The following is a 25841-nucleotide window of genomic DNA, read 5'->3' as shown; positions in this document are numbered from 1 at the left end:
CTGGACCGTACTCTGATTTTATATCTGAATTTTCAGAGTTTCTATCAAGTTTAGTCCTTAAATCAGATAAAGTAATTATTGTAGGTGATTTTAATATTCATGTGGATGTTGACAATGACAGCCTTAGTAATGCATTCATATCATTAATAGACTCAATTGGCTTCTGTCAGAGTGTAAATAAACCAACTCATTGTTTTAATCACACTCTTGACCTTGTTTTATCATATGGCATTGATATTGAACATTTAATAGTCTTCCCACATAATCCTTTCCTATCTGACCATTATTTAATAACTTTTGAATTCATACTATTAGATTATAAGCCATTAGGCAAAACCTCCTACAGCAGATGTCTATCTGACAGTGCTGTAGCTAAATTTAAGGAGGAGATTCCTTCAGTGTTTAATTCAATGCCATGTCTGAATTTTTTAAGTCCTATAACGACTTTAGTCCCTCTGAAATTGATAATCTTGTCGATAGTGCTACAGGCTCACTACGATCAACATTAGACTCTATCGCTCCTATAAAAAGGAAATTATTAAAACATAGGAGACTAGCACCTTGGTATAACCACCAAACCCGCCAGTTAAAACAAATAGCTAGAAAATCTGAAAGGAAATGGCGCTCTTCCAAATTATCAGAATATCGCTCAAATTGGCAAGATAATCTTAAAATTTATAGAAAGGCCCTCCGTAATGCCAGAAGAGCCTATTACTCAGCACTAATAGAAGAAAATAAGAACAACCCTAGGTTCCTCTTCAGCACTGTAGCCAGACTGACAGAGAGTCACAGCTCTATTGAGCCACATATCCCCATAAACTTAAGTAGCAATGACTTCATGAGCTTCTTCTATAATAAAATTATTATTATTAGAGAAAAAATTAATCACCAGCTGCCATCAACAGTTATCAGTGGCTCTCCAAGTTCAGGGACTTCTGTCAATGTAAACTTAGATATATATTTAGACTGTTTTTCTGCTATCAATCTTCATCAGTTAACTTCAATCATTTCTTCATCGAAGCCATCAACCTGTCTATTAGACCCGATCCCAACTAGGCTGCTTAAAGAAGTTGTTCCCTTAATTGGCACTTCTTTACTGGATATGATTAATCTTTCTTTATTACCAGGATATGTACCACAGTCCTTTAAAGTAGCTGTAATTAAACCCCTTCTTAAAAAGTCCACTCTTGACCCAGGGGTTTTAGCCAACTATAGACCAATTTCTAACCTCCCCTTCCTCTCTAAGATTCTGGAGAAAGTAGTCGCCAAAGAGTTGTGTGACTTTCTACATAACAATAGTTTATTTGAGGATTTTCAGTCAGGATTTAGAGTTCATCATAGCACAGAGACAGCTCTGGTTAAAGTTAATAATGACCTTCTGACTGCTTCTGACAATGGACTTGTCTCTGTACTTGTATTATTAGATCTTAGTGCTGCATTTGACACCATTGACCATAATATTCTTTTGGGGAGACTTGAGCATCAAATTGGCATTAAAGGAACCGCACTAAGCTGGTTTAAGTCATATTTATCAGATCGTACGCAGTTTGTACATGTTAACGATGAATCTTCAATAAATACTACAGTTAGTCATGGAGTTCCACAAGGTTCTGTACTTGGACCAATACTATTTATATTTGCTCCCTTTAGGCAACATTATTAGGAATCACTCCATTAACTTTCACTGTTATGCAGATGATACGCAGTTATATCTATCAATCAAACCCAATGAAATTAATCAATTATCTAAATTACAAACATGTCTTACGGACATAAAATCCTGGATGACCTGCAATTTTCTGATGTTAAACTCAGAAAAAAACGAAATTCTTGTTCTTGGCCCCAAAAACCTTAGAGACTCATTGTCTAAAGATATAGTCACTCTAGATGGCATTAACTTGGCCTCTAGCACCACTGTCAGGAACCTTGGAGTTATCTTTGATCAGGATTTGTCATTTAACTCTCACATAAAGCAGACCTCTAGGACCGCCTTCTTTCATTTACGTAATATTAGAAAAATTAGACACATCCTATCACAGACAGATGCAGAAAAACTAATCCATGCATTTGTTATTTCAAGGCTTAATTACTGCAACTCTTTATTATCAGGTTGCCCCAATAAGTCCATTAAAACGCTTAATTCAGAACGCTGCAGCACGAGTACTGACAGGAACTAGAAAAAGAGATCACATCTCTCCTGTACTAGCTTCTCTGCATTGGCTCCCTGTAAAATGTAGAATTGAATTTAAAATCCTCCTCCTCACCTATAAAGCTCTTCATGGTCAGGCCCCTTCATATCTTAAAGAGCTCATAGTACCCTATTACCCCACTAGAACACTACGTTCTCTGAATGCTGGGCTTTTTGTGGTTCCTATAGTCTCTAAAAGTAGAACAGGAGCCAGAGCCTTCAGTTACCAAGCTCCTCTCCTGTGGAACCAGCTTCCAGTTGTGGTTCGGGAGTTCCTCACCACATTCAAGAGTAGGCTTAAGACATTCCTCTTTGATAAAGCTTATAGTTAGGGCTGGATCAGGTGAGTCCTGAACCATCCCTTAGTTATGCTGCTATAGGCCTAGACTATCGGGGGATTTCCCATGGTGCACTGAGCTCCTCCCTTCCTCTCTCTTTCTGCACTCATTCATGTCCCATTAATGCATGTTACTAACTCCACTTCTTCCCCGGAGTTCTTGTGCCCTCTCGTCTCGCAGGTTCTCATGGATCCTGGTGGAGCCTCCTGCCATGGTCCTGCTTGACTGCCATTGCCAATACTGTTGTTGCTGTGCACCTGTCTGTCTGTCTGTCTGTCTCTCGCTCCCTCTCTCTCTGCCTCTCTCTCTCGCTCTCTCTCTCTCTGCCTCTCTCTCTCTCTCTCTCTCTCTCTCTCTGCCTCTCTCTCTCTCTCTCTCTCTCACCCCAACTGGTCGAGACAGACGACCACCCACCTAGAGCCGGAGGATCTGTCCTAGGTTTCTGCCTTTTAACAGGCAGTTTTTCCTTGCCCTTGTCGCCAAGTGCTTGCTCCTGGTGGTACTGTTGGGTCTCTGTAATTAATGTTAAACAGTTGGGTCTAGACCTGCTCTATTTGAAAATTGTCCTGAGATAACTTCTGTTATGAATTGGCGCTATACAAATAAAATTGAATTGAATTGAATTAACACTCAGACAGCCAATTAGGGGGCGTGTAACACTCAGGCAGCCAATCAGGAGGCCTGTAACACTCAGCCAGCAAATAAGGAGGCGTGTCACACTCAGCCAGCCAATCAGGAGGCGTGTAAATCTCAGGCAGCCAATCAGGAGGCGTGAAACACTCAGGCAGCCAATAAGAAGGCATGTCACACTTAGGCAGCCAATTAGGACTGGTGTAACACTCAGGTAGCCAATCAGGCGGCGTGTAACACTGAGGCAGCCAATAAGGAGGCGTGTCACACTCAGCCAGCCAATAAGAAGTCTTGTTACACTCAGGCAGCCAATCAGGAGGCATGAAACACTCAGGCATCCAATAAGGAGGCGTGTCACACTCAGACAGTCAATCAGGAAGCCTTTGACACTCAGCCAGCCAATCAGGAGGCGTGTCACACTGAGACAGTCAATCAGGGGGCTTGTAACACTCAGCCAGCCAATCAGTAGGCATGTAACACTAAGCCAGCCAATGAGGAGGCGTGTCACACTCAGCCAGCCAATCAGGAGGCGTGTAACGCTCAGGCAGTCAATCAGGAGGCGTGAAACACTCAGCTACCAATCAGGAGGCGTATAACACTCAGCCAGCCAATCAGGAGTCGTGTAACACTCAGACAGCCAATCAGGGGGCGTGTAACACTCAGCCAGCCAATCAGGAGGCGTGTCACACTCAGCCAGCCAATCAGGAGGCGTGTAACACTCAGACAGCCGATCAGGAGGCCTGTAACACTCAGCCAGCCAATCAGGAGGCGTGTAACACTCAGCTACCAATCAGGAGGCGTGTAAAACTCATCTACCAATCAGGAGGCATATAACACTCAAACAGCCAATTATGGGGCGTGTAACACTCAGCCAGCCAATCAGGGGGCGTGTCAAACTCAGGCAGCCAATCAGGAGGCCTGAAACACTCAGACAGCCAATCAGGGGGATAGTAACACTCAGCCAGCCAATCAGGAGGCGTGTACCACTCAGGCAGCCAATAAGGAGGCGTGTCACACTCAGCCAGCCAATAAGAAGTCTTGTAACACTCAGACAGACAATTAGGGGGCGTGTAACACTCAGAAAGCCAATCAGGAGGCGTGTCACACTCAGGCAGCCAATTAGGAGGCGTGTAACAATCAGGCAGCCAATAAGGAGGCGTGTCACACTCAGGCAGCCAATTAGGAGGGGTGTAACACTCAGCTAGCCAATCAGGAGGCGTGTAACACTTAGCCAGCCAATCAGGAGGCGTGTAACACTCAGGCATCCAATAAGGAGGCGTGTCACACTCAGGCAGGCAATTAGGAGGGGTTTAGCACTCAGGTAGCCAATCAGGAAGCCTTTGACACTCAGCCAGCCAATCAGGAGGCGTGTCACACTCAGGCAGCCAATTAGGAGGCGTGTAACAATCAGGCAGCCAATAAGGAGGCGTGTCACACTCAGGCAGCCAATTAGGAGGGGTGTAACACTTAGCCAGCCAATAAGGAGGCGTGTCACACTCAGCCAGCCAATCAGGAGGCGTGTAACACTCATACAGCCAATCAGGAGGCGTGTAACACTCAGATAGCCGATCAGGAGGCCTGTAACACTCAGCCAGCCAATCAGGAGGCGTGTAACACTCAGGCAGGCAATTAGGAGGGGTTTAGCACTCAGGTAGCCAATCAGGAAGCCTTTGACACTCAGCCAGCCAATCAGGAGGCGTGTCACACTGAGACAGTCAATCAGGGGGCTTGTAACACTCAGCCAGCCAATCAGTAGGCATGTAACACTAAGCCAGCCAATGAGGAGGCGTGTCACACTCAGCCAGCCAATCAGGAGGCGTGTAACGCTCAGGCAGTCAATCAGGAGGCGTGAAACACTCAGCTACCAATCAGGAGGGGTGTTACGCTCAGGCAGTCAATCAGGGGGCGTGAAACACTCAGCTACCAATCAGGAGGCGTATAACACTAACCAACTAATCAGGAGGCGTGTAACACTCAGCTAGCCGTTTAGGAGGCGTGTAACAAACAGGCAGCCAATAAGGAGGCGTGTCACACTCAGGCAGCCAATTAGGAGGGGTGTAACACTCAGGTAGCCTTTGACACTCAGCCAGCCAATCAGGAGTCGTGTAAAACTCAGGCAGCCAATCAGGAGGCGTGAAACACTCAGGCAGCCAATAAGGAAGCGTGTCACACTCAGGCTGCCAATTAGGACTGGTGTAACGCTCAGGTAGCCAATCAGGAGGCGTGTTACACTGAGGCAGCCAATAAGGAGGCGTGTCACACTCAGCCAGCCAATCAGGAGGCCTTTGACATTCAGCCAGCCAATCAGGAGACGTTTAACCCTCAGCCAGCCAATAAGGAGGCGTGTAACACACAGCCAGCCAATCAGGGGCCGTGTAACACTCAGCCAGCCAATCAGGAGGCGTGTAACACTCAGCCAGCCAATCAGGAGGCGTATAACACTCAGCCAGCCAATCAGGAGTTGTGTAACACTCAGCCAGCCAATCAGGAGGCGTGTAACACTCAGATAGCCGATCAGGAGGCCTGTAACACTCAGCCAGCCAATCAGGAGGCGTGTAACACTCATCTACCAATCAGGAGGCGTGTAACACTCAAACAGCCAATTATGGGGCGTGTAACACTCAGCCAGCCAATTAGGAGGCGTGTAACACTCAGACAACCAATCAGGGGGCGTGTAACACTCAGCCAGCCAATCAGGAGTCGTGTAACACTCAGACAGACAATTAGGGGGCGTGTAACACTCAGAAAGCCAATCAGGAGGCGTGTCACACTCAGGCAGCCAATTAGGAGGCGTGTAACAATCAGGCAGCCAATAAGGAGGCGTGTCACACTCAGGCAGCCAATTAGGAGGGGTGTAACACTTAGCCAGCCAATAAGGAGGCGTGTCACACTCAGCCAGCCAATCAGGAGGCGTGTAACACTCATACAGCCAATCAGGAGGCGTGTAACACTCAGATAGCCGATCAGGAGGCCTGTAACACTCAGCCAGCCAATCAGGAGGCGTGTAACACTCAGGCAGGCAATTAGGAGGGGTTTAGCACTCAGGTAGCCAATCAGGAAGCCTTTGACACTCAGCCAGCCAATCAGGAGGCGTGACACACTGAGACAGTCAATCAGGGGGCTTGTAACACTCAGCCAGCCAATCAGTAGGCATGTAACACTAAGCCAGCCAATGAGGAGGCGTGTCACACTCAGCCAGCCAATCAGGAGGCGTGTAACGCTCAGGCAGTCAATCAGGAGGCGTGAAACACTCAGCTACCAATCAGGAGGCGTATAACACTAACCAACTAATCAGGAGGCGTGTAACACTCAGCTAGCCGTTTAGGAGGCGTGTAACAATCAGGCAGCCAATAAGGAGGCGTGTCACACTCAGGCAGCCAATTAGGAGGGGTGTAACACTCAGGTAGCCTTTGACACTCAGCCAGCCAATCAGGAGTCGTGTAACACTCAGGCAGCCAATCAGGAGGCGTGAAACACTCAGGCAGCCAATAAGGAAGCGTGTCACACTCAGGCTGCCAATTAGGACTGGTGTAACGCTTAGGTAGCCAATCAGGAGGCGTGTAACACTGAGGCAGCCAATAAGGAGGCGTGTAACACACAGCCAGCCAATCAGGGCCCGTGTAACACTCAGCCAGCCAATCAGGAGGCGTGTAACACTCAGCCAGCCAATCAGGAGGCGTATAACACTCATTCAGCCAATCAGGAGTTGTGTAACACTCAGCCAGCCAATCAGGAGGCGTGTAACACTCAGATAGCCGATCAGGAGGCCTGTAACACTCAGCCAGCCAATCAGGAGGCGTGTAACACTCATCTACCAATCAGGAGGCGTGTAACACTCAAACAGCCAATTATGGGGCGTGTAACACTCAGCCAGCCAATTAGGAGGCGTGTAACACTCAGACAACCAATCAGGGGGCGTTTAACACTCAGCCAGCCAATCAGGAGTCGTGTAACACTCAGACAGACAATTAGGGGGCGTGTAACACTCAGAAAGCCAATCAGGAGGCGTGTCACACTCAGGCAGCCAATTAGGAGGCGTGTAACACTCATACAGCCAATCAGGAGGCGTGTAAAAATCAGATAGCCGATCAGGAGGCCTGTAACACTCAGCCAGCCAATCAGGAGGCGTGTAACACTCAGCTACCAATCAGGAGGCGTGTAACACTCATCTACCAATCAGGAGGCGTGTTACACTCAAACAGCCAATTATGGGGCGTGTAACACTCAGCCAGCCAATTAGGAGGCGTGTAACACTCAGACAACCAATCAGGGGGCATGTAACACTCAGCCAGCCAATCAGGAGTCGTGTAACACTCAGACAGACAATTAGGGGGCGTGTAACACTCAGAAAGCCAATCAGGAGGCGTGTCACACTCAGGCAGCCAATTAGGAGGCGTGTAACAATCAGGCAGCCAATAAGGAGGCGTGTCACACTCAGGCAGCCAATTAGGAGGGGTGTAACACTTAGCCAGCCAATAAGGAGGCGTGTCACACTCAGCCAGCCAATCAGGAGGCGTGTAACACTCATACAGCCAATCAGGAGGCGTGTAAAAATCAGATAGCCGATCAGGAGGCCTGTAACACTCAGCCAGCCAATCAGGAGGCGTGTAACACTCAGCTACCAATCAGGAGGCGTGTAACACTCATCTACCAATCAGGAGGCGTGTTACACTCAAACAGCCAATTATGGGGCGTGTAACACTCAGCCAGCCAATCAGGAGGCGTGTAACACTCAGCTACCAATCAGGAGGCGTATAACACTCAGCCAACTAATCAGGAGGCGTCTAACACTCAGCTAGCCATTTAGGAGGCGTGTAACAATAAGGCAGCCAATAAGGAGGCATGTCACACTCCGGCAGCCAATTAGGAGGGGTGTAACACTCAGGTAGCCTTTGACACTCAGGCAGCCAATAAGGAAGCGTGTCACACTCAGGCAGCCAATTAGGACTGGTGTAACGCTCAGGTAGCCAATCAGGAGGCGTGTAACACTGAGGCAGCCAATAAGGAGGCGTGTCACACTCAGCCAGCCAATCAGGAGGCGTGTAACACTCAGGCAGCCAATTAGGAGGGGTGTAACACTTAGCCAGCCAATAAGGAGGCGTGTCACACTCAGCCAGCCAATCAGGAGGCGTGTAACACTCATACAGCCAATCAGGAGGCGTGTAAAAATCAGATAGCCGATCAGGAGGCCTGTAACACTCAGCCAGCCAATCAGGAGGCGTGTAACACTCAGCTACCAATCAGGAGGCGTGTAACACTCATCTACCAATCAGGAGGCGTGTTACACTCAAACAGCCAATTATGGGGCGTGTAACACTCAGCCAGCCAATCAGGAGGCGTGTAACACTCAGCTACCAATCAGGAGGCGTATAACACTCAGCCAACTAATCAGGAGGCGTCTAACACTCAGCTAGCCATTTAGGAGGCGTGTAACAATAAGGCAGCCAATAAGGAGGCATGTCACACTCCGGCAGCCAATTAGGAGGGGTGTAACACTCAGGTAGCCTTTGACACTCAGGCAGCCAATAAGGAAGCGTGTCACACTCAGGCAGCCAATTAGGACTGGTGTAACGCTCAGGTAGCCAATCAGGAGGCGTGTAACACTGAGGCAGCCAATAAGGAGGCGTGTCACACTCAGCCAGCCAATCAGGAGGCGTGTAACACTCAGGCAACCAATCAGGAGGCCTTTGACATTCAGCCAGCCAATCAGGAGACGTTTAATACTCAGCCAGCCAATAAGGAGGCGTGTCACACTCAGACAGCCAATCAGGGGCCGTGTAACACTCAGCCAGCCAATCAGGAGGCGTGTCACACTCAGCCAGCCAATCAGGAGGCGTGTAACACTCAGACAGCCGATCAGGAGGCCTGTAACACTCAGCCAGCCAATCAGAACGTGTGTAACACTCAGCCAGCCAATCAGGAAGCGTGTAACACTCAGCTACCAATCAGGAGGCCTGTAACACTCAGCCAGCCAATCAGGAGGCGTGTAACACTCAGCCAGCCAATCAGGAGGCGTGTAACACTCAGCCATCCAATCAGGAGGCTTGTAACATTCAGCCAGCCAATCAGGAGGCCTGAAACACTCAGACAGCCAATCAGGAGGCGTGTAACACTCAGCCAGCCAATAAGGAAGCGTATAACACTCAGCCAGCCAATCAGTAGGCATGTAACACTAAACCAGCCAATAAGGAGGCGTGTCACACTCAGGCAGCCAATTAGGAGGGGTGTAAAACTCAGGTAGCCTTTGACACTCAGCCAGCCAATCAGGAGGCGTGTAACACTCAGGCAGCCAATCAGGAGGCCTTTGACATTCAGCCAGCCAATCAGGAGACGTTTAATACTCAGCCAGCCAATCAGGAGGCGTGTAACACTCAGCCAGCCAATCAGGAGGCGTGTAACACTCAGCCAGCCAATCAGGAGGCTTGTAACATTCAGCCAGCCAATCAGGAGGCCTGAAACACTCAGTCAGCCAACAAGGATGCGTGTCACACTCAGCCAGCCAATCAGGAGGCGTGTAACACTCAGGCAGCCAATCAGGTGGCGTGTAACACTCAGACAGCCAATCAGGAGGTGTGTAACACTCAGCCAGCCAATAAGGAGGCGTGTCACACTCAGCCAGCCAATCAGGAGGCGTGTAACACTCAGACAGCCAATCAGGAGGCGTGTAACACTCAGCCAGCCAATAAGGAGGCGTATCACACTCAGCCAGCCAATCAGGAGGCGTATAACACTCAGCCAGCCAATCAGGGGGCGTGTAACACTCAGCCAGCCAATCAGGAAGCGTATAACACTCAGCCAGCCAATCAGTAGGCATGTAACACTAAACCAGCCAATAAGGAGGCGTGTCACACTCAGGCAGCCAATTAGGAGGGGTGTAACACTCAGGTAGCCTTTGACACTCAGCCAGCCAATCAGGAGTCGTGTAACACTCAGGCAGCCAATCAGGAGGTGTGAAACACTCAGGCAGCCAATAAGGAAGCGTGTCACACTCAGGCAGCCAATTATGACTGGTGTAACGCTCAGGTAGCCAATAAGGAGGCGTTTCACACTCAGCCAGCCAATCAGGAGGCGTGTAACACTCAGGCAGCCAATCAGGAGGCGTGAAACACTCAGGCAGTCAATAAGGAGGCATGTCACACTCAGACCGACAATTAGGAGGGGTTTAGCACTCAGGTAGCCAATCAGGAAGCCTTTGACACTCAGCCAGCCAATAAGGAGACATGTCACATTCAGCCAGCCAATCAGGAGGCATGTAACACTCAGCCAGCCAATAAGGAGGCGTGTCACATTCAGCCAGCCAATCAGGAGGTGTTTAACCCTCATCCAGCCAATAAGGACGCTTGTCACACTCAGCTAGCCAATCAGGAGTTGTGTAACACTCAGCCAGCCAATAAGGAGGCGTGTCACACTCAGCCAGCCAATCAGGAGGCGTGTAACACTCAGGCAGCCAATCAGGAGGCCTTTGGAATTCGGCCAGCCAATCAGGAGACGTTTAATACTCAGCCAGCCAATAAGGAGGCGTGTCACACTCAGACAGCCAATCAGGGGCCGTGTAACACTCAGCCAGCCAATCAGGAGGCGTATAACACTCAGCCAGCCAATCAGGGGGCGTGTAACACTCAGCCAGCCAATCAGGGGCCGTGTAACACTCAGCCAGCCAATCAGGAGGCGTATAACACTCAGCCAGCCAATCAGGGGGCGTGTAACACTCAGCCAGACAATCAGGAGGCGTGTAACACTCAGACAGCCGATCAGGAGGCCTGTAACACTCAGCCAGCCAATCAGAACGTGTGTAACACTCAGCCAGCCAATCAGGAAGCGTGTAACACTCAGCTACCAATCAGGAGGCCTGTATTCAATTCAATTCAATTCAATTCAATTTTATTTGTATAGCGCCAATTCATAACAGAAGTTATCTCAGGACACTTTTCAAATAGAGCAGGTCTAGACCGAACTCTTTAACATTAATTACAGAGACCCAACAGTACCACCATGAGCAAGCACTTGGCGACAAGGGCAAGGAAAAAACTGCCTGTTAAAAGGCAGAAACCTAGGACAGATCCTCCGGCTCTAGGTGGGTGGTCGTCTGTCTCGACCAGTTGGGGTGAGAGAGAGAGAGAGAGAGAGAGAGAGAGAGAGAGAGAGCGACAGACAGACAGACAGGTGCACAGCAACAACAGTATTGGCAATGGCAGTCAAGCAGGACCATGGCAGGAGGCTCCACCAGGATCCATGAGAACCTGCGAGACGAGAAAGCACAAGAACTCCGGGGAAGAAGTGGAGTTAGTAACATGCATTAAAGGGACATGAATGAGTGCAGAAAGAGAGAGGAAGAGAGTAGCTCAGTGCACCATGGGAAATCCCCCGATAGTCTAGGCCTATAGCAGCATAACTAAGGGATGGTTCAGGACTCACCTGATCCAGCCCTAACTATAAGCTTTATCAAAGAGGAATGTCTTAAGCCTACTCTTGAAAGTGGTGAGGGTGTCTGCCTCCCGAACCACAACTGGAAGCCGGTTCCACAGGAGAGGAGCTTGGTAACTGAAGGCTCTGGCTCCTGTTCTACTTTTTAGAGACTATAGGAACCACAAGTAGCCCAGCATTCAGAGAACGTAGTGTTCTAGTGGGGTAATAGGGTACTATGAGCTCTTTAAGATATGAAGGGGCCTGACCATGAAGAGCTTTATAGGTGAGGAGGAGTATTTTAAATTCAATTCTACATTTTATAGGGAGCCAATGCAGAGTAGCTAGTACAGGAGAGATGTGATCTCTTTTTCTAGTTCCTGTCAGTACTCGTGCTGCAGCGTTCTGAATTAATTGGAGCGTTTTAATGGACTTATTGGGGCAACCTGATAATAAAGAGTTGCAGTAATCCAGCCTTGAAGTAACAAATGCATGGATTAGTTTTTCTGCATCTGTCTGTGATAGTATGTGTCTAATTTTTCTAATATTACGTAAATGAAAGAAGGCAGTCCTAGAGGTCTGCTTTATGTGGGAGTTAAATGACAAATCCTGATCAAAGAGAACTCCAAGATTCCTGACAGTGGTGCTAGAGGCCAAGTTAATGCCATCTAGAGTGACTATATCTTTAGACAATGAGTCTCTAAGGTTTTTGGGGCCAAGAACAAGAATTTCGGTTTTTTCTGAGTTTAACATCAGAAAATTGCAGGTCATCCAGGATTTTATGTCCTTAAGACATGTTTGTAATTTAGATAATTGATTAATTTCATTGGGTTTGATTGATAGATATAACTGCGTATCATCTGCATAACAGTGAAAGTTAATGGAGTGATTCCTAATAATGTTGCCTAAAGGGAGCATATATAAAGTAAATAGTATTGGTCCAAGTACAGAACCTTGTGGAACTCCATGACTAACTTTAGTATTTATGGAGGATTCATCGTTAACATGTACAAACTGAGTACGATCTGATAAGTATGACTTAAACCAGGTTAGGGCAGTTCCTTTAATGCCAATTTGATGCTCAAGTCTCTGTAAAAGAATATCATGGTCAATGGTGTCAAATGCAGCACTAAGATCTAATAATACAAGTACAGAGACAAGTCCATTGTCAGAAGCAGTCAGAAGGTCATTATTAACTTTAACCAGAGCTGTCTCTGTGCTATGATGAACTCTAAATCCTGACTGAAAATCCTCAAATAAACTATTGTTATGTAGAAAGTCACACAACTCTTTGGCGACTACTTTCTCCAGAATCTTAGAGAGGAACGGGAGGTTAGAAATCGGTCTATAGTTGGCTAAAACCCCTGGGTCAAGAGTAGACTTTTTAAGAAGGGGTTTAATTACAGCTACTTTAAAGGACTGTGGTACATATCCTGATAATAAAGAAAGATTAATCATATCCAGTAAAGAAGTGCCAATTAAGGGAACAACTTCTTTAAGCAGCCTAGTTGGGATCGGGTCTAACAGACAGGTTGATGGCTTCGATGAAGAAATGATTGAAGTTAACTGATGAAGATCGATAGCAGAAAAACAGTCTAAAAATACATCTAAGTTTACATTGACAGAAGTCCCTGAACTTGGAGAGCCACTGATAACTGTTGATGGCAGTTGGTGATTAATTTTTTCTCTAATAGTAATAATTTTATTATAGAAGAAGCTCATGAAGTCATTGCTACTTAAGTTTATGGGGATATGTGGCTCGATAGAGCTGTGACTCTCTGTCAGCCTGGCTACAGTGCTGAAGAGGAACCTAGGGTTGTTCTTATTTTCTTCTATTAGTGCTGAGTAATAGGCTCCTCTGGCATTACGGAGGGCCTTTCTATAAATCTTAAGATCATCTTGCCAATTTGAGCGATATTCTGATAATTTGGAAGAGCGCCATTTCCTTTCAGATTTCCTAGCTATTTGCTTTAACTGGCGGGTTTGGTGGTTGTACCACGGTGCTAGTCTCCTATGTTTTAATAATTTCCTTTTTATAGGAGCGATAGAGTCTAATGTTGATCGTAGTGAGCCTGTAGCACTATCGACAAGATTATCAATTTCAGAGGGACTAAAGTTGTTATAGGACTCTGTTAAATTCAGACATGGCATTGAATTAAACACTGAAGGAATCTCCTCCTTAAATTTAGCTACAGCACTGTCAGATAAACATCTGCTGTAGGAAGTTTTGCCTAATGGCTTATAATCTAATAGTATGAATTCAAAAGTTACTAAATAATGGTCAGATAGGAAAGGATTATGTGGGAAGACTATTAAATGTTCAATATCAATGCCATATGATAGAACAAGGTCAAGAGTGTGATTAAAACAATGAGTTGGTTTATTTACACTCTGACAGAAGCCAATTGAGTCTATTAATGATATAAATGCATTACTAAGGCTGTCATTGTCAACATCCACATGAATATTAAAATCACCTACAATAATTACTTTATCTGATTTAAGGACTAAGCTTGATAGAAACTCTGAAAATTCAGATATAAAATCAGAGTACGGTCCAGGAGCGCGGTACACTATAACAAATAGAACTGGCTGCAGTGTTTTCCAGTTTGGGTGAGAAAGACTAAGAACAAGGCTTTCAAATGAATTATAATTTAGTTTAGGTTTAGGGTCCATTAAAACGCTCGAATCATATATAGCTGCTACTCCACCTCCTCGGCCTGTGCCTCGAGGAATGTGAGTATTAATATGACTGGGGGGGGTGGATTCATTTAGGCTAACATACTCCTCGTGGGACAACCAGGTCTCAGTAAGACAAAGTAAATCAATATCATAATCTGATATTAATTCATTCACTAGAACAGCTTTAGAGGACAGAGACCTGATATTTAACAGCCCACATTTCATTCTCTTATTTTGTGCTACTGAGGAGTTGGTTTTAATTTTTATTAGATTTTTATGTTGAACTCCTCTTGTTTTTATTTCTTTAAATAGTTTAGGTGGTCGGGGACAGACACAGTCTCTATGGGGTTTTGGGTGGGTGACTGTTCTAAAGAAAGCGCAGAGGAGTGTGTAAGACAGCAGCTCTGCTTCCTGGTCCTAACTCTGGACTGTCAGGTTTTAGAAATAAACTTCGCCATATTTCTAGATAAGAGAGCCGCTCCATCCAAAGTGGGATGGATGCCGTCTCTCCTAATCAGACCAGGTTTTCCCAAAAGGCTTCCAGTTATCAATGAAGCCCACATCGTTTGCTGGACACCACCTCGACAGCCAGCGGTGGAATGACGACATGCGGCTATACATGTCATCACTGGTCACATTGGGCAGGGGTCCAGAGAAAACTACGGTGTCCGACATTGTCTTAGCATAGTTACACACCGACTCCACATTAATCTTAGTGACCTCCGATTGGCGTAAACGGGTGTCGTTACCGCCGACGTGGATAACAATCTTACTGTATTTACGTTTATCTTTAGCCAGCAGTTTTAAATTTGATTCAATGTCGCCCGCTCTGGCCCCAGGGATACATTTAACTATGGCCGCTGGCTTCGCTAACTTCACGTTTCTGACTATGGAGCTGCCAATAACCAGAGTTGGTTCCTCAGCGGGTGTATCGCTGAGTGGGGAAAATGTATTAGAAACGTGAAGCGGTTGGTGGTGACCTGTGGGCTTCGCCGTTCTAGTCTTCCTTCGCTCAGTCACCCAGCCTCCCTGTCTTCCCGGCTGCTCGGGAACTACCGGGGGATCTACAGAGCTAACAGAAGCTACCTTCGGTCGGACCGCACCGGCTACTGGGGGGCTGGCTAACTATAGCGGCTAAAGATATCTCTGTGGTGCGGTGCCGTTCCTCTAACTCACTAAGCCTCGCCTCCAGCGCAGTAAATAAACTACATTTAATACAGGTACCATTATCTTTAAAGGAGGCAGAGGAATAACTGAACATCTGACACACTGAGCAGGACAGAGGAGAGGGAGAGGGAGAAGCCATAGCTAACTGCTAATGCTAATGAAACTAGAGTGTATGAAAAACTTTGAAAGTAGTGAAAAGTCCCTAAAAGAGGGAGAAACTCCAAGTGTTTAAGTAGAACTAGTCTACGTTTAAATGTTAAGCGGGTAAATAACCGCTGTAACGAGTAAAACTAATGTATATTTAGCGTTCACTGACAGAGCTACAGCACCAAACAGTGTACACAGAGCAGGAAGTAAACCGGAAGTGAGTCAGTACGCTTACCGTAGCACGTAGTACCGATGCATAAAATCCTTTAACACTCAGCCAGCCAATCAGGAGGCGTGTAACACTCAGCCAGCCAATCAGGAGGCGTGTAACACTCAGCCATCCAATCAGGAGGCTTGTAACATTCAGCCAGCCAATCAGGAGGCCTGAAACACTCAGCCAGCCAATAAGGAAGCGTATAACACTCATCCAGCCAATCAGTAGGCATGTAACACTAAACCAGCCAATAAGGAGGCGTGTCACACTCAGGCAGCCAATTAGGAGGGGTGTAAAACTCAGGTAGCCTTTGACACTCAGCCAGCCAATCAGGAGGCGTGTAACACTCAGGCAGCCAATCAGGAGGCCTTTGACATTCAGCCAGCCAATCAGGAGGCGTTTAATACTCAGCCAGCCAATCAGGAGGCGTGTAACACTCAGCCAGCCAATCAGGAGGCGTGTTACACTCAGCCAGCCAATCAGGAGGCTTGTAACATTCAGCCAGCCAATCAGGAGGCCTGAAACACTCAGTCAGCCAACAAGGATGCGTGTCACACTCAGCCAGCCAATCAGGAGGCGTGTAACACTCAGGCAGCCAATCAGGTGGCGTGTAACACTCAGACAGCCAATCAGGAGGTGTGTAACACTCAGCCAGCCAATAAGGAGGCGTGTCACACTCAGCCAGCCAATCAGGAGGCGTGTAACACTCAGACAGCCAATCAGGAGGCGTGTAACACTCAGCCAGCCAATAAGGAGGCGTATCACACTCAGCCAGCCAATCAGGAGGCGTATAACACTCAGCCAGCCAATCAGGGGGCGTGTAACACTCAGCCAGCCAATCAGGAAGCGTATAACACTCAGCCAGCCAATCAGTAGGCATGTAACACTAAACCAGCCAATAAGGAGGCGTGTCACACTCAGGCAGCCAATCAGGAGGGGTGTAACACTCAGCAGGGAGGCCTTTGACACTCAGCCAGCCAATCAGGAGTCGTGTAACACTCAGGCAGCCAATCAGGAGGCGTGTAACACTCAGGCAGCCAATAAGGAAGCGTGTCACACTCAGGCAGCCAATTAGGACTGGTGTAACGCTCAGGTAGCCAATAAGGAGGCGTTTCACACTCAGCCAGCCAATCAGGAGGCGTGTAACACTCAGGCAGCCAATCAGGAGGCGTGTAACACTCAGGCAGTCAATAAGGAGGCATGTCACACTCAGACCGACAATTAGGAGGGGTTTAGCACTCAGGTAGCCAATCAGGAAGCCTTTGACACTCAGCCAGCCAATAAGGAGACGTGTCACATTCAGCCAGCCAATCAGGAGGCATGTAACACTCAGCCAGCCAATAAGGAGGCGTGTCACATTCAGCCAGCCAATCAGGAGGTGTTTAACCCTCATCCAGCTAATAAGGAGGCATGTAACACACAGCCAGCCAATAAGGACGCTTGTCACACTCAGCTAGCCAATCAGGAGTTGTGTAACACTCAGCCAGCCAATAAGGAGGCGTGTCACACTCAGCCAGCCAATCAGGAGGCGTGTAACACTCAGGCAGCCAATCAGGAGGCCTTTGGAATTCGGCCAGCCAATCAGGAGACGTTTAATACTCAGCCAGCCAATAAGGAGGCGTGTCACACTCAGACAGCCAATCAGGGGCCGTGTAACACTCAGCCAGCCAATCAGGAGGCGTATAACACTCAGCCAGCCAATCAGGGGGCGTGTAACACTCAGCCAGACAATCAGGAGGCATATAACATTCAGCCAGCCAATCAGTAGGCATGTAACACTAAGCCAGCCAATAAGGAGGCGTGTCACACTCAACCAGCCAATCAGGAGGCGTGTAACACTCAGACAGCCGATCAGGAGGCCTGTAACACTCAGCCAGCCAATCAGGAGGCGTGTAACACTGAGCTACCAGTCAAGAGGCGTGTAACACTCAGACAGCCAATTAGGGGGCGTGTAACACTCAGCCAGCCAATTAGGAGGCGTGTAACACTCAGACAACCAATCAGGGGGCGTGTAACACTCAGACAACCAATCAGGGGGCGTGTAACACTCAGCCAGCCAATCAGGAGTCGTGTAACACTCAGCCAGCCAATCAGGAGTCGTGTAACACTCAGACAGCCAATCAGGGGGCATGTAACACTCAGCCAGCCAATAAGGAGGCGTGTCACATTCAGCCAGCCAATCAGGAGATGTTTAACCCTCATCCAGCTAATAAGGAGGCATGTAACACACAGCCAGCCAATAAGGACGCTTGTCACACTCAGCTAGCCAATCAGGAGTTGTGTAACACTCAGCCAGCCAATAAGGAGGCGTGTCACACTCAGCCAGCCAATCAGGAGGCGTGTAACACTCAGGCAGCCAATCAGGAGGCCTTTGGCATTCGGCCAGCCAATCAGGAGACGTTTAATACTCAGCCAGCCAATAAGGAGGCGTGTCACACTCAGACAGCCAATCAGGGGCCGTGTAACACTCAGCCAGCCAATCAGGAGGCGTATAACACTCAGCCAGCCAATCAGGAGGCGTGTAACACTCAGCCAGACAATCAGGAGGCATATAACATTCAGCCAGCCAATCAGTAGGCATGTAACACTAAGCCAGCCAATAAGGAGGCGTGTCACACTCAGCCAGCCAATCAGGAGGCGTGTAACACTCAGACAGACGATCAGGAGGCCTGTAACACTCAGCCAGCCAATCAGGAGGCGTGTAACACTCAGCCAGCCAATCAGGAGGCGTGTAACACTTAGCCAGCATGTCAGGAGGCGTGTAACACTCAGCCAGCCAATCAGGAGGCCTGTAACAGTCAGCCAGCCAATCAGGAGGCGTGTAACACTCAGCCAGCCAATAAGGAGGCGTGTTACAATCAGCCAGCCAATCAGGAGGCGTGTAACACTTAGACAGCCAATCAGGGGGCGTGTAACACTCAAACAGCCAATCAGGAGGCGTGTAACACTTAGACAGCCAATCAGCGGGCGTGTAACACTCAGACAGCCAATCAGGAGGCGTGTAACACTCAGCCAGCCAATCAGGAGGCGTGTAACACTCAGCCAGCCAATAAGGAGGCGTATCACAATCAGCCAGCCCATCATGAGGCGTTTAACACTTACACAGCCAATCAGGGGCGTGTAACACTCAGACAGCCAATCAGGAGGCGTGTAACACTCAGCTAGCCAATCACGAGGCGTGTAACACATAGACAGCCAATCAGTGGGCGTGTAACAAACAGCCAGCCAATCAGGAGGCGTGTAATACTCAGCCAGCCATTCAGGCGGCGTGTAACACTCAGCTAGCCAATCAGGAGTTGTGTAACACTCAGCCAGCAAATCAGGAGGCGTGTAACACTCAGTAAGCCAATCAGGAGGCGTGTAACACTCAGATACCAATCAGGAGGCGTGTAACACTCAGCCAACCAATCAGGAGGCGTGTAACACTCAGCCAGCCAATCAGGAAGAGTGTAAAAATCTGCTAGCCAATCAGGAGGCGTGTGACATTCAGACAGCAAATCAGGGGGCAAGTACCACTTAGCCAGCCAATCAGGGGGGCTCGTAACACTCAGCCAGCCAATCAGGAAGCGTGTAAAAATCTGCTAGCCAATCAGGACGCATGTAAAACTCAGACAGCCAATAAGGAGGCGTGTCACACTCAGGCAGCCAAGTAGGAGGTGTGTAACACTCAGGCAGCAAATCAGGAGGCATGTAACACTCAGCCAGCCAATCAGGAGTTGTGTAACACTAGACCAGCCAATCAGCAGGCGTGTCACACTCAGCCAGCCAATCAGGAGGCGTGTAGCACTCAGGCAGCCAATCAGGAGGCGTGTAACAGTCAGCTACCAATCAGGAGGCGTGTAACACTCAGCCAACCAATCAGGAGGCGTGTAACACTCAGGCAGCCAATCAGGAGGCCTTTGACATTCAGCCAGCCAATCAGGAGACGTTTAACACTCAGCCAACCAATCAGGAGGCATGTAACACTCAGCCAGCCAATAAGGAGGCGTGTCACACTCAGACAGCGAATCAGGGGGCTTGTAACACTCAGCCAGCCAATCAGGAGGCGTGTAACACTCAGCCAGCCAATAAGGAGGCGTGTCACAATCAGCCAGCCAATCAGGAGGCGTGTAACACTCAGCCAGCCAATCAGGAGGCGTGTCACAATCAGCCAGCCAATCAGGAGGCGTATAACACTCAGCCAGCCAATCAGGAGGCGTGTAACAATTAGCCAGCATGTCAGGAGGCGTGTAACACTCAGCCAGCCAATCAGGAGGCCTGTAACACTCAGCCAGCCAATCATGATGCGTGTAACACTCAGCCAGCCAATAAGGAGGCGTGTCACAAGCAGCCAGCCAATCAGGAGGCGTGTAACACTCAGCCAGCAAATCAGGAGGCGTGTAACACTCAGCCAGCATATCAGGAGGCGTGTAACACTTAGACAGCCAATCAGGGGGCGTGTAACACTCAAACAGCCAATCAGGAGGCGTGTAACACTTAGACAGCCAATCAGCGGGCGTGTAACACTCAGACAGCCAATCAGGAGGCGTGTAACACTCAGCCAGCCAATCAGGAGGCGTGTAACACTCAGCCAGCCAATAAGGAGGCGTATCACAATCAGCCAGCCAATCATGAGGCGTTTAACACGTAGACAGCCAATCAGGGGGCGTGTAACACTCAGACAGCCAATCAGGAGGCGTGTAACACTCAGCTAGCCAATCAGGAGGCGTGTAACACATAGACAGCCAATCAGTGGGCGTGTAACAAACAGCCAGCCAATCAGGAGGCGTGTAATACTCAGCCAGCCATTCAGGCGGCGTGTCACACTCAGCTAGCCAATCAGGAGTTGTGTAACACTCAGCCAGCAAATCAGGAGGCGTGTAACACTCAGGCAGCCAATCAGGAGGCGTGTAACACTCAGATAGCCAATCAGGAGGCGTGTAACACTCAGCCAACCAATCAGGAGGCGTGTAACACTCAGCCAGCCAATCAGGAAGAGTGTAAAAATCTGCTAGCCAATCAGGAGGCGTGTGACATTCAGACAGCAAATCAGGGGGCAAGTACCACTTAGCCAGCCAATCAGGGGGCGCGTAACACTAAGCCAGCCAATCAGGAAGCGTGTAAAAATCTGCTAGCCAATCAGGACGCATGTAAAACTCAGACAGCCAATAAGGAGGCGTGTCACACTCAGGCAGCCAAGTAGGAGGTGTGTAACACTCAGGCAGCAAATCAGGAGGCATGTAACACTCAGCCAGCCAATCAGGAGTTGTGTAACACTAGACCAGCCAATCAGCAGGCGTGTCACACTCAGCCAGCCAATCAGGAGGCGTGTACCACTCAGGCAGCCAATCAGGAGGCGTGTAACAGTCAGCTACCAATCAGGAGGCGTGTAACACTCAGCCAACCAATCAGGAGGCGTGTAACACTCAGGCAGCCAATCAGGAGGCCTTTGACATTCAGCCAGCCAATCAGGAGACGTTTAACACTCAGCCAACCAATCAGGAGGCATGTAACACTCAGCCAGCCAATAAGGAGGCGTGTCACACTCAGACAGCGAATCAGGGGGCTTGTAACACTTAGCCAGCCAATAAGGAGGCGTGTAACACCCAGCCAGCCAATAAGGAGGCGTGTCACACTCAGCCAGCCAATCAGGAGGCGTGTAACACTCAGCCAGCCAATCAGGAGGCGTGTCACACTCAGCCAGCCAATCAGGAGGCGTGTAACACTCAGCCAGCCAATCAGGAGGCGTGTAACAATTAGCCAGCATGTCAGGAGGCGTGTAACACTCAGCCAGCCAATCAGGAGGCCTGTAACACTCAGCCAGCCAATCAGGATGCGTGTCACACTCAGGCAGCCAAGTAGGAGGTGTGTAACACTCAGGCAGCAAATCAGGAGGCATGTAACACTCAGCCAGCCAATCAGGAGTTGTGTAACACTAGACCAGCCAATCAGCAGGCGTGTCACACTCAGCCAGCCAATCAGGAGGCGTGTAGCACTCAGGCAGCCAATCAGGAGGCGTGTAACAGTCAGCTACCAATCAGGAGGCGTGTAACACTCAGCCAACCAATCAGGAGGCGTGTAACACTCAGGCAGCCAATCAGGAGGCCTTTGACATTCAGCCAGCCAATCAGGAGACGTTTAACACTCAGCCAACCAATCAGGAGGCATGTAACACTCCAGCCAGCCAATAAGGAGGCGTGTCACACTCAGACAGCGAATCAGGGGGCTTGTAACACTTAGCCAGCCAATAAGGAGTCGTGTCACACCCAGCCAGCCAATAAGGAGGCGTGTCACACTCAGCCAGCCAATCAGGAGGCGTGTAACACTCAGCCAGCCAATAAGGAGGCGTGTCACAATCAGCCAGCCAATCAGGAGGCGTATAACACTCAGCCAGCCAATCAGGAGGCGTGTAACAATTAGCCAGCATGTCAGGAGGCGTGTAACACTCAGCCAGCCAATCAGGAGGCCTGTAACACTCAGCCAGCCAATCAGGATGCGTGTAACACTCAGCCAGCCAATAAGGAGGCGTGTCACAAGCAGCCAGCCAATCAGGAGGCGTGTAACACTCAGCCAGCAAATCAGGAGGCGTGTAACACTCAGGCAGCCAATCAGGAGGCGTGTAACACTCAGCTACCAATCAGGAGGCGTGTAACACTCAGCTAGCCAATCAGGAGGCGTGTAAAACATAGACAGCCAATCAGGGGGCGTGTAACACTCAGCCAGCAAATCAGGAGGCATGTAACACTCAGGCAGCCAATCAGGAGGCGTGTAACAGTCAGCTAGCAATCAGGAGGCGTGTAACACTCAGCCAACCAATCAGGCGGCGTGTAACACTCAGGCAGCCAATCAGGAGGCCTTTGACATTCAGCCAGCTAATCAGGAGACGTTTAACACTCAGCCAACCAATCAGGAGGCATGTAACACTCAGCCAGCCAATAAGGAGGCGTGTAACACTCAGACAGCCGATCAGGAGGCCTGTAACACTCAGCCAGCCAATCAGGAGGCGTGTAACACTCAGACAACCAATCAGGGGGCGTGTAACACTCAGACAACCAATCAGGGGGCGTGTAACACTCAGCCAGCCAATCAGGAGTCGTGTAACACTCAGCCAGCCAATCAGGAGTCGTGTAACACTCAGACAGCCAATCAGGGTGCGTGTAACACTCAACCAGCCAATAAGGAGGCGTGTCACACTCAGCCAGCCAATAAGGAGTCGTGTCACACTCAGCCAGCCAATCAGGAAGCATGTAACACTCAGCCAGCCAATCAGGAGGCGTTTCACACTCAGGAAGCCAATCAGGAGGCGTGTAACACTCAGGCAGCCAATAAGGAGCGGTGTAACACTCAGGTAGCCAATCAGGAGGCATGTAATACTCAGCCAGCCAATCAGGAGGCGTGTAACACTTAGACAGCCAATCAGGGGGCGTGTAACACTCAAACAGCCAATCAGGGGGCATGTAACACTCAGCCATCCAATCAGGAGGCATGTAACACTCAGACAGCCAATCAGGAGGCGTGTCACACTCAGGAAGCCAATCAGGAGGCGTGTAACACTCAGCTACCAAGCAGGAGGCGTGTAACACTCAGCTAGCCAATCAGAAGGTGTGTAACACTCAGCTAGCCAATCAGGAGGCGTGTAACACTCAGGCAGCCAATCAGGAGGCGTGTAACACTCAGCCATCCAATCAGGAGGCATGTAAAACTCAGACTGCCAATCAGGAGGCGTGTCACACTCAGGAAGCCAATCAGGAGGCGTGTAACACTCAGCTACCAAGCAGGAGGCGTGTAACACTCAGCTAGCCAATCAGAAGGAGTGTAACACTCAGCCAACCACTCAGGAGGCGTGTAACACTCAGCTAGCCAATCAGGAGGCGTGTAACACATAGACAGCCAATCAGGGGGCGTGTAACAAACAGCCACCCAATCAGGGGGCGTGTAATACTCAGCCAGCCAATCAGGAGGCGTATAACACTTAGACAGCCAATCAGGGGGCGTGTAACACTCAGACAGCCAATCAGGGAGCGTGTAACACTCAGCCATCCAATCAGGAGGCATGTATCACTCAGAAAGCCAAGCAGGAGGCATGTAACACTTAGCCGGCCAATCAGGAGGCGTGTCACACTCAGGAAGCCAATCAGGAGGCGTGTAACAGTCAGATAGCAAATCAGGGGGCGTTTAACACTCAGCCAGACAATCAGGAGCTGTGTAACACGTAGCCAGCCAATCAGGGGGCGCGTAACACTCAGCCAGCCAATCAGGAAGCGTGTAACACTAGACCAGCTTATCAGGAGGCGTGTCACACTCAGCAAGCCAATCAGGAGGCGTGTAACAGTCATGCAGCCAATCAGGAGGCCTTTGACATTCAGCCAGCCAATCAGGAGACGTTTAACACTCAGCCAACCAATCAGGAGGCATGTAACACTCAGCCAGCCAATAAGGAGTCGTGTCACACTCAGCCAGCCAATCAGGAGGCATGTAACACTCAGCCAGCCAGTCAGGAGGCGTGTAACACTCAGCCAGCCAATGAGGAGGCGTGTCACAATCAGCCAGCCAATCAGGAGGCGTGTAACACTCAGCCAGCCAATCAGGAGGCGTGTAACACTTAGCCAGCATGTCAGGAGGCGTGTAACACTCAGCCAGCCAATCAGGAGGCCTGTAACACTCAGCCAGCCAATCAGGAGGCGTGTAACACTCAGCCAGCCAATAAGGAGGCGTGTTACAATCAGCCAGCCAATCAGGAGGCGTGTAACACTTAGACAGCCAATCAGGGGGCGTGTAACACTCAGACAGCCAATCAGGGGGCGTGTAACACTCAGCCATCCAATCAGGAGGCATGTATCACTCAGAAAGCCAAGCAGGAGGCATGTAACACTTAGCCAGCCAATCAGGAGGCGTGTCACACTCAGATAGCCAATCAGGAGGCGTTTAACACTCAGATAGCAAATCAGGGGGCGTTTAACACTCAGCGAGACAATCAGGAGCTGTGTAACACTCAGCCAGCCAATCAGGAGGCATGTAACACTTAGCCAGCCAATCAGGGGGCGCGTAACACTCAGCCAGCCAATCAGGAAGCGTGTAACACTAGACCAGCTAATTAGGAGGCGTGTCACACTCAGCCAGCCAATCAGGAGGCGTGTAACACTCAGGCAGCCAATCAGGAGGCCTTTGACATTCAGCCAGCAAATCAGGAGACGTTTAACACTCAGCCAACCAATCAGGAGGCATGTAACACTCAGCCAGCCAATAAGGAGTCGTGTCACACTCAGCCAGCCAATCAGGAAACATGTAACACTCAGCCAGCCAATCAGGAGGCGTGTAACACTCAGCCAGCCAATAAGGAGGCGTGTCACAATCAGCCAGCCAATCAGGAGGCGTGTAACACTTAGACAGCCAATCAGGGGGCGTGTAACACTCAGACAGCCAATCAGGGGGCGTGTAACACTCAGCCAGCCAATCAGGAGGCATGTATCACTCAGAAAGCCAAGCAGGAGGCATGTAACACTTAGCCAGCCAATCAGGAGGCGTGTCACACTCAGATAGCCAATCAGGAGGCGTTTAACACTCAGATAGCAAATCAGGGGGCGTTTAACACTCAGCGAGACAATCAGGAGCTGTGTAACACTCAGCCAGCCAATCAGGAGGCATGTAACACTTAGCCAGCCAATCAGGGGGCGCGTAACACTCAGCCAGCCAATCAGGAAGCGTGTAACACTAGACCAGCTAATTAGGAGGCGTGTCACACTCAGCCAGCCAATCAGGAGGCGTGTAACACTCAGGCAGCCAATCAGGAGGCCTTTGACATTCAGCCAGCAAATCAGGAGACGTTTAACACTCAGCCAACCAATCAGGAGGCATGTAACACTCAGCCAGCCAATAAGGAGTCGTGTCACACTCAGCCAGCCAATCAGGAAACATGTAACACTCAGCCAGCCAATCAGGAGGCGTGTAACACTCAGCCAGCCAATAAGGAGGCGTGTCACAATCAGCCAGCCATTCAGGAGGCGTGTAACACTCAGCCAGCCAATCAGGAGGCGTGTAACACTCAGCCAGCCAATAAGGAGGCGTGTTACAATAAGCCAGCTGTAGGACCTTG

The 25841-nt window shown here is 49.2% G+C and overlaps 1 protein-coding gene across 1 annotated transcript in view; it reads left to right on the top strand.

Moving 5' to 3' along the window:
- The first annotated feature begins 422 nt into the window (after positions 1-422).
- Positions 423-25841, top strand: part of LOC127356796 (uncharacterized) — a 281317-nt gene continuing 255898 nt past the window's right edge. The window contains exon 1 of the mRNA XM_051388819.1: positions 423-1607. Within this exon, the coding sequence (XP_051244779.1) occupies positions 839-1607 (769 nt within the window). The 5' untranslated portion in view covers positions 423-838. The remainder of the gene's footprint in view (positions 1608-25841) is intronic.

This window comes from Dicentrarchus labrax, unplaced genomic scaffold, assembly GCF_905237075.1.
Source record: "Dicentrarchus labrax unplaced genomic scaffold, dlabrax2021, whole genome shotgun sequence".
Lineage (NCBI taxonomy): Eukaryota > Metazoa > Chordata > Actinopteri > Moronidae > Dicentrarchus > Dicentrarchus labrax.
This window is presented reverse-complemented; position numbering and strand designations above follow the sequence as displayed.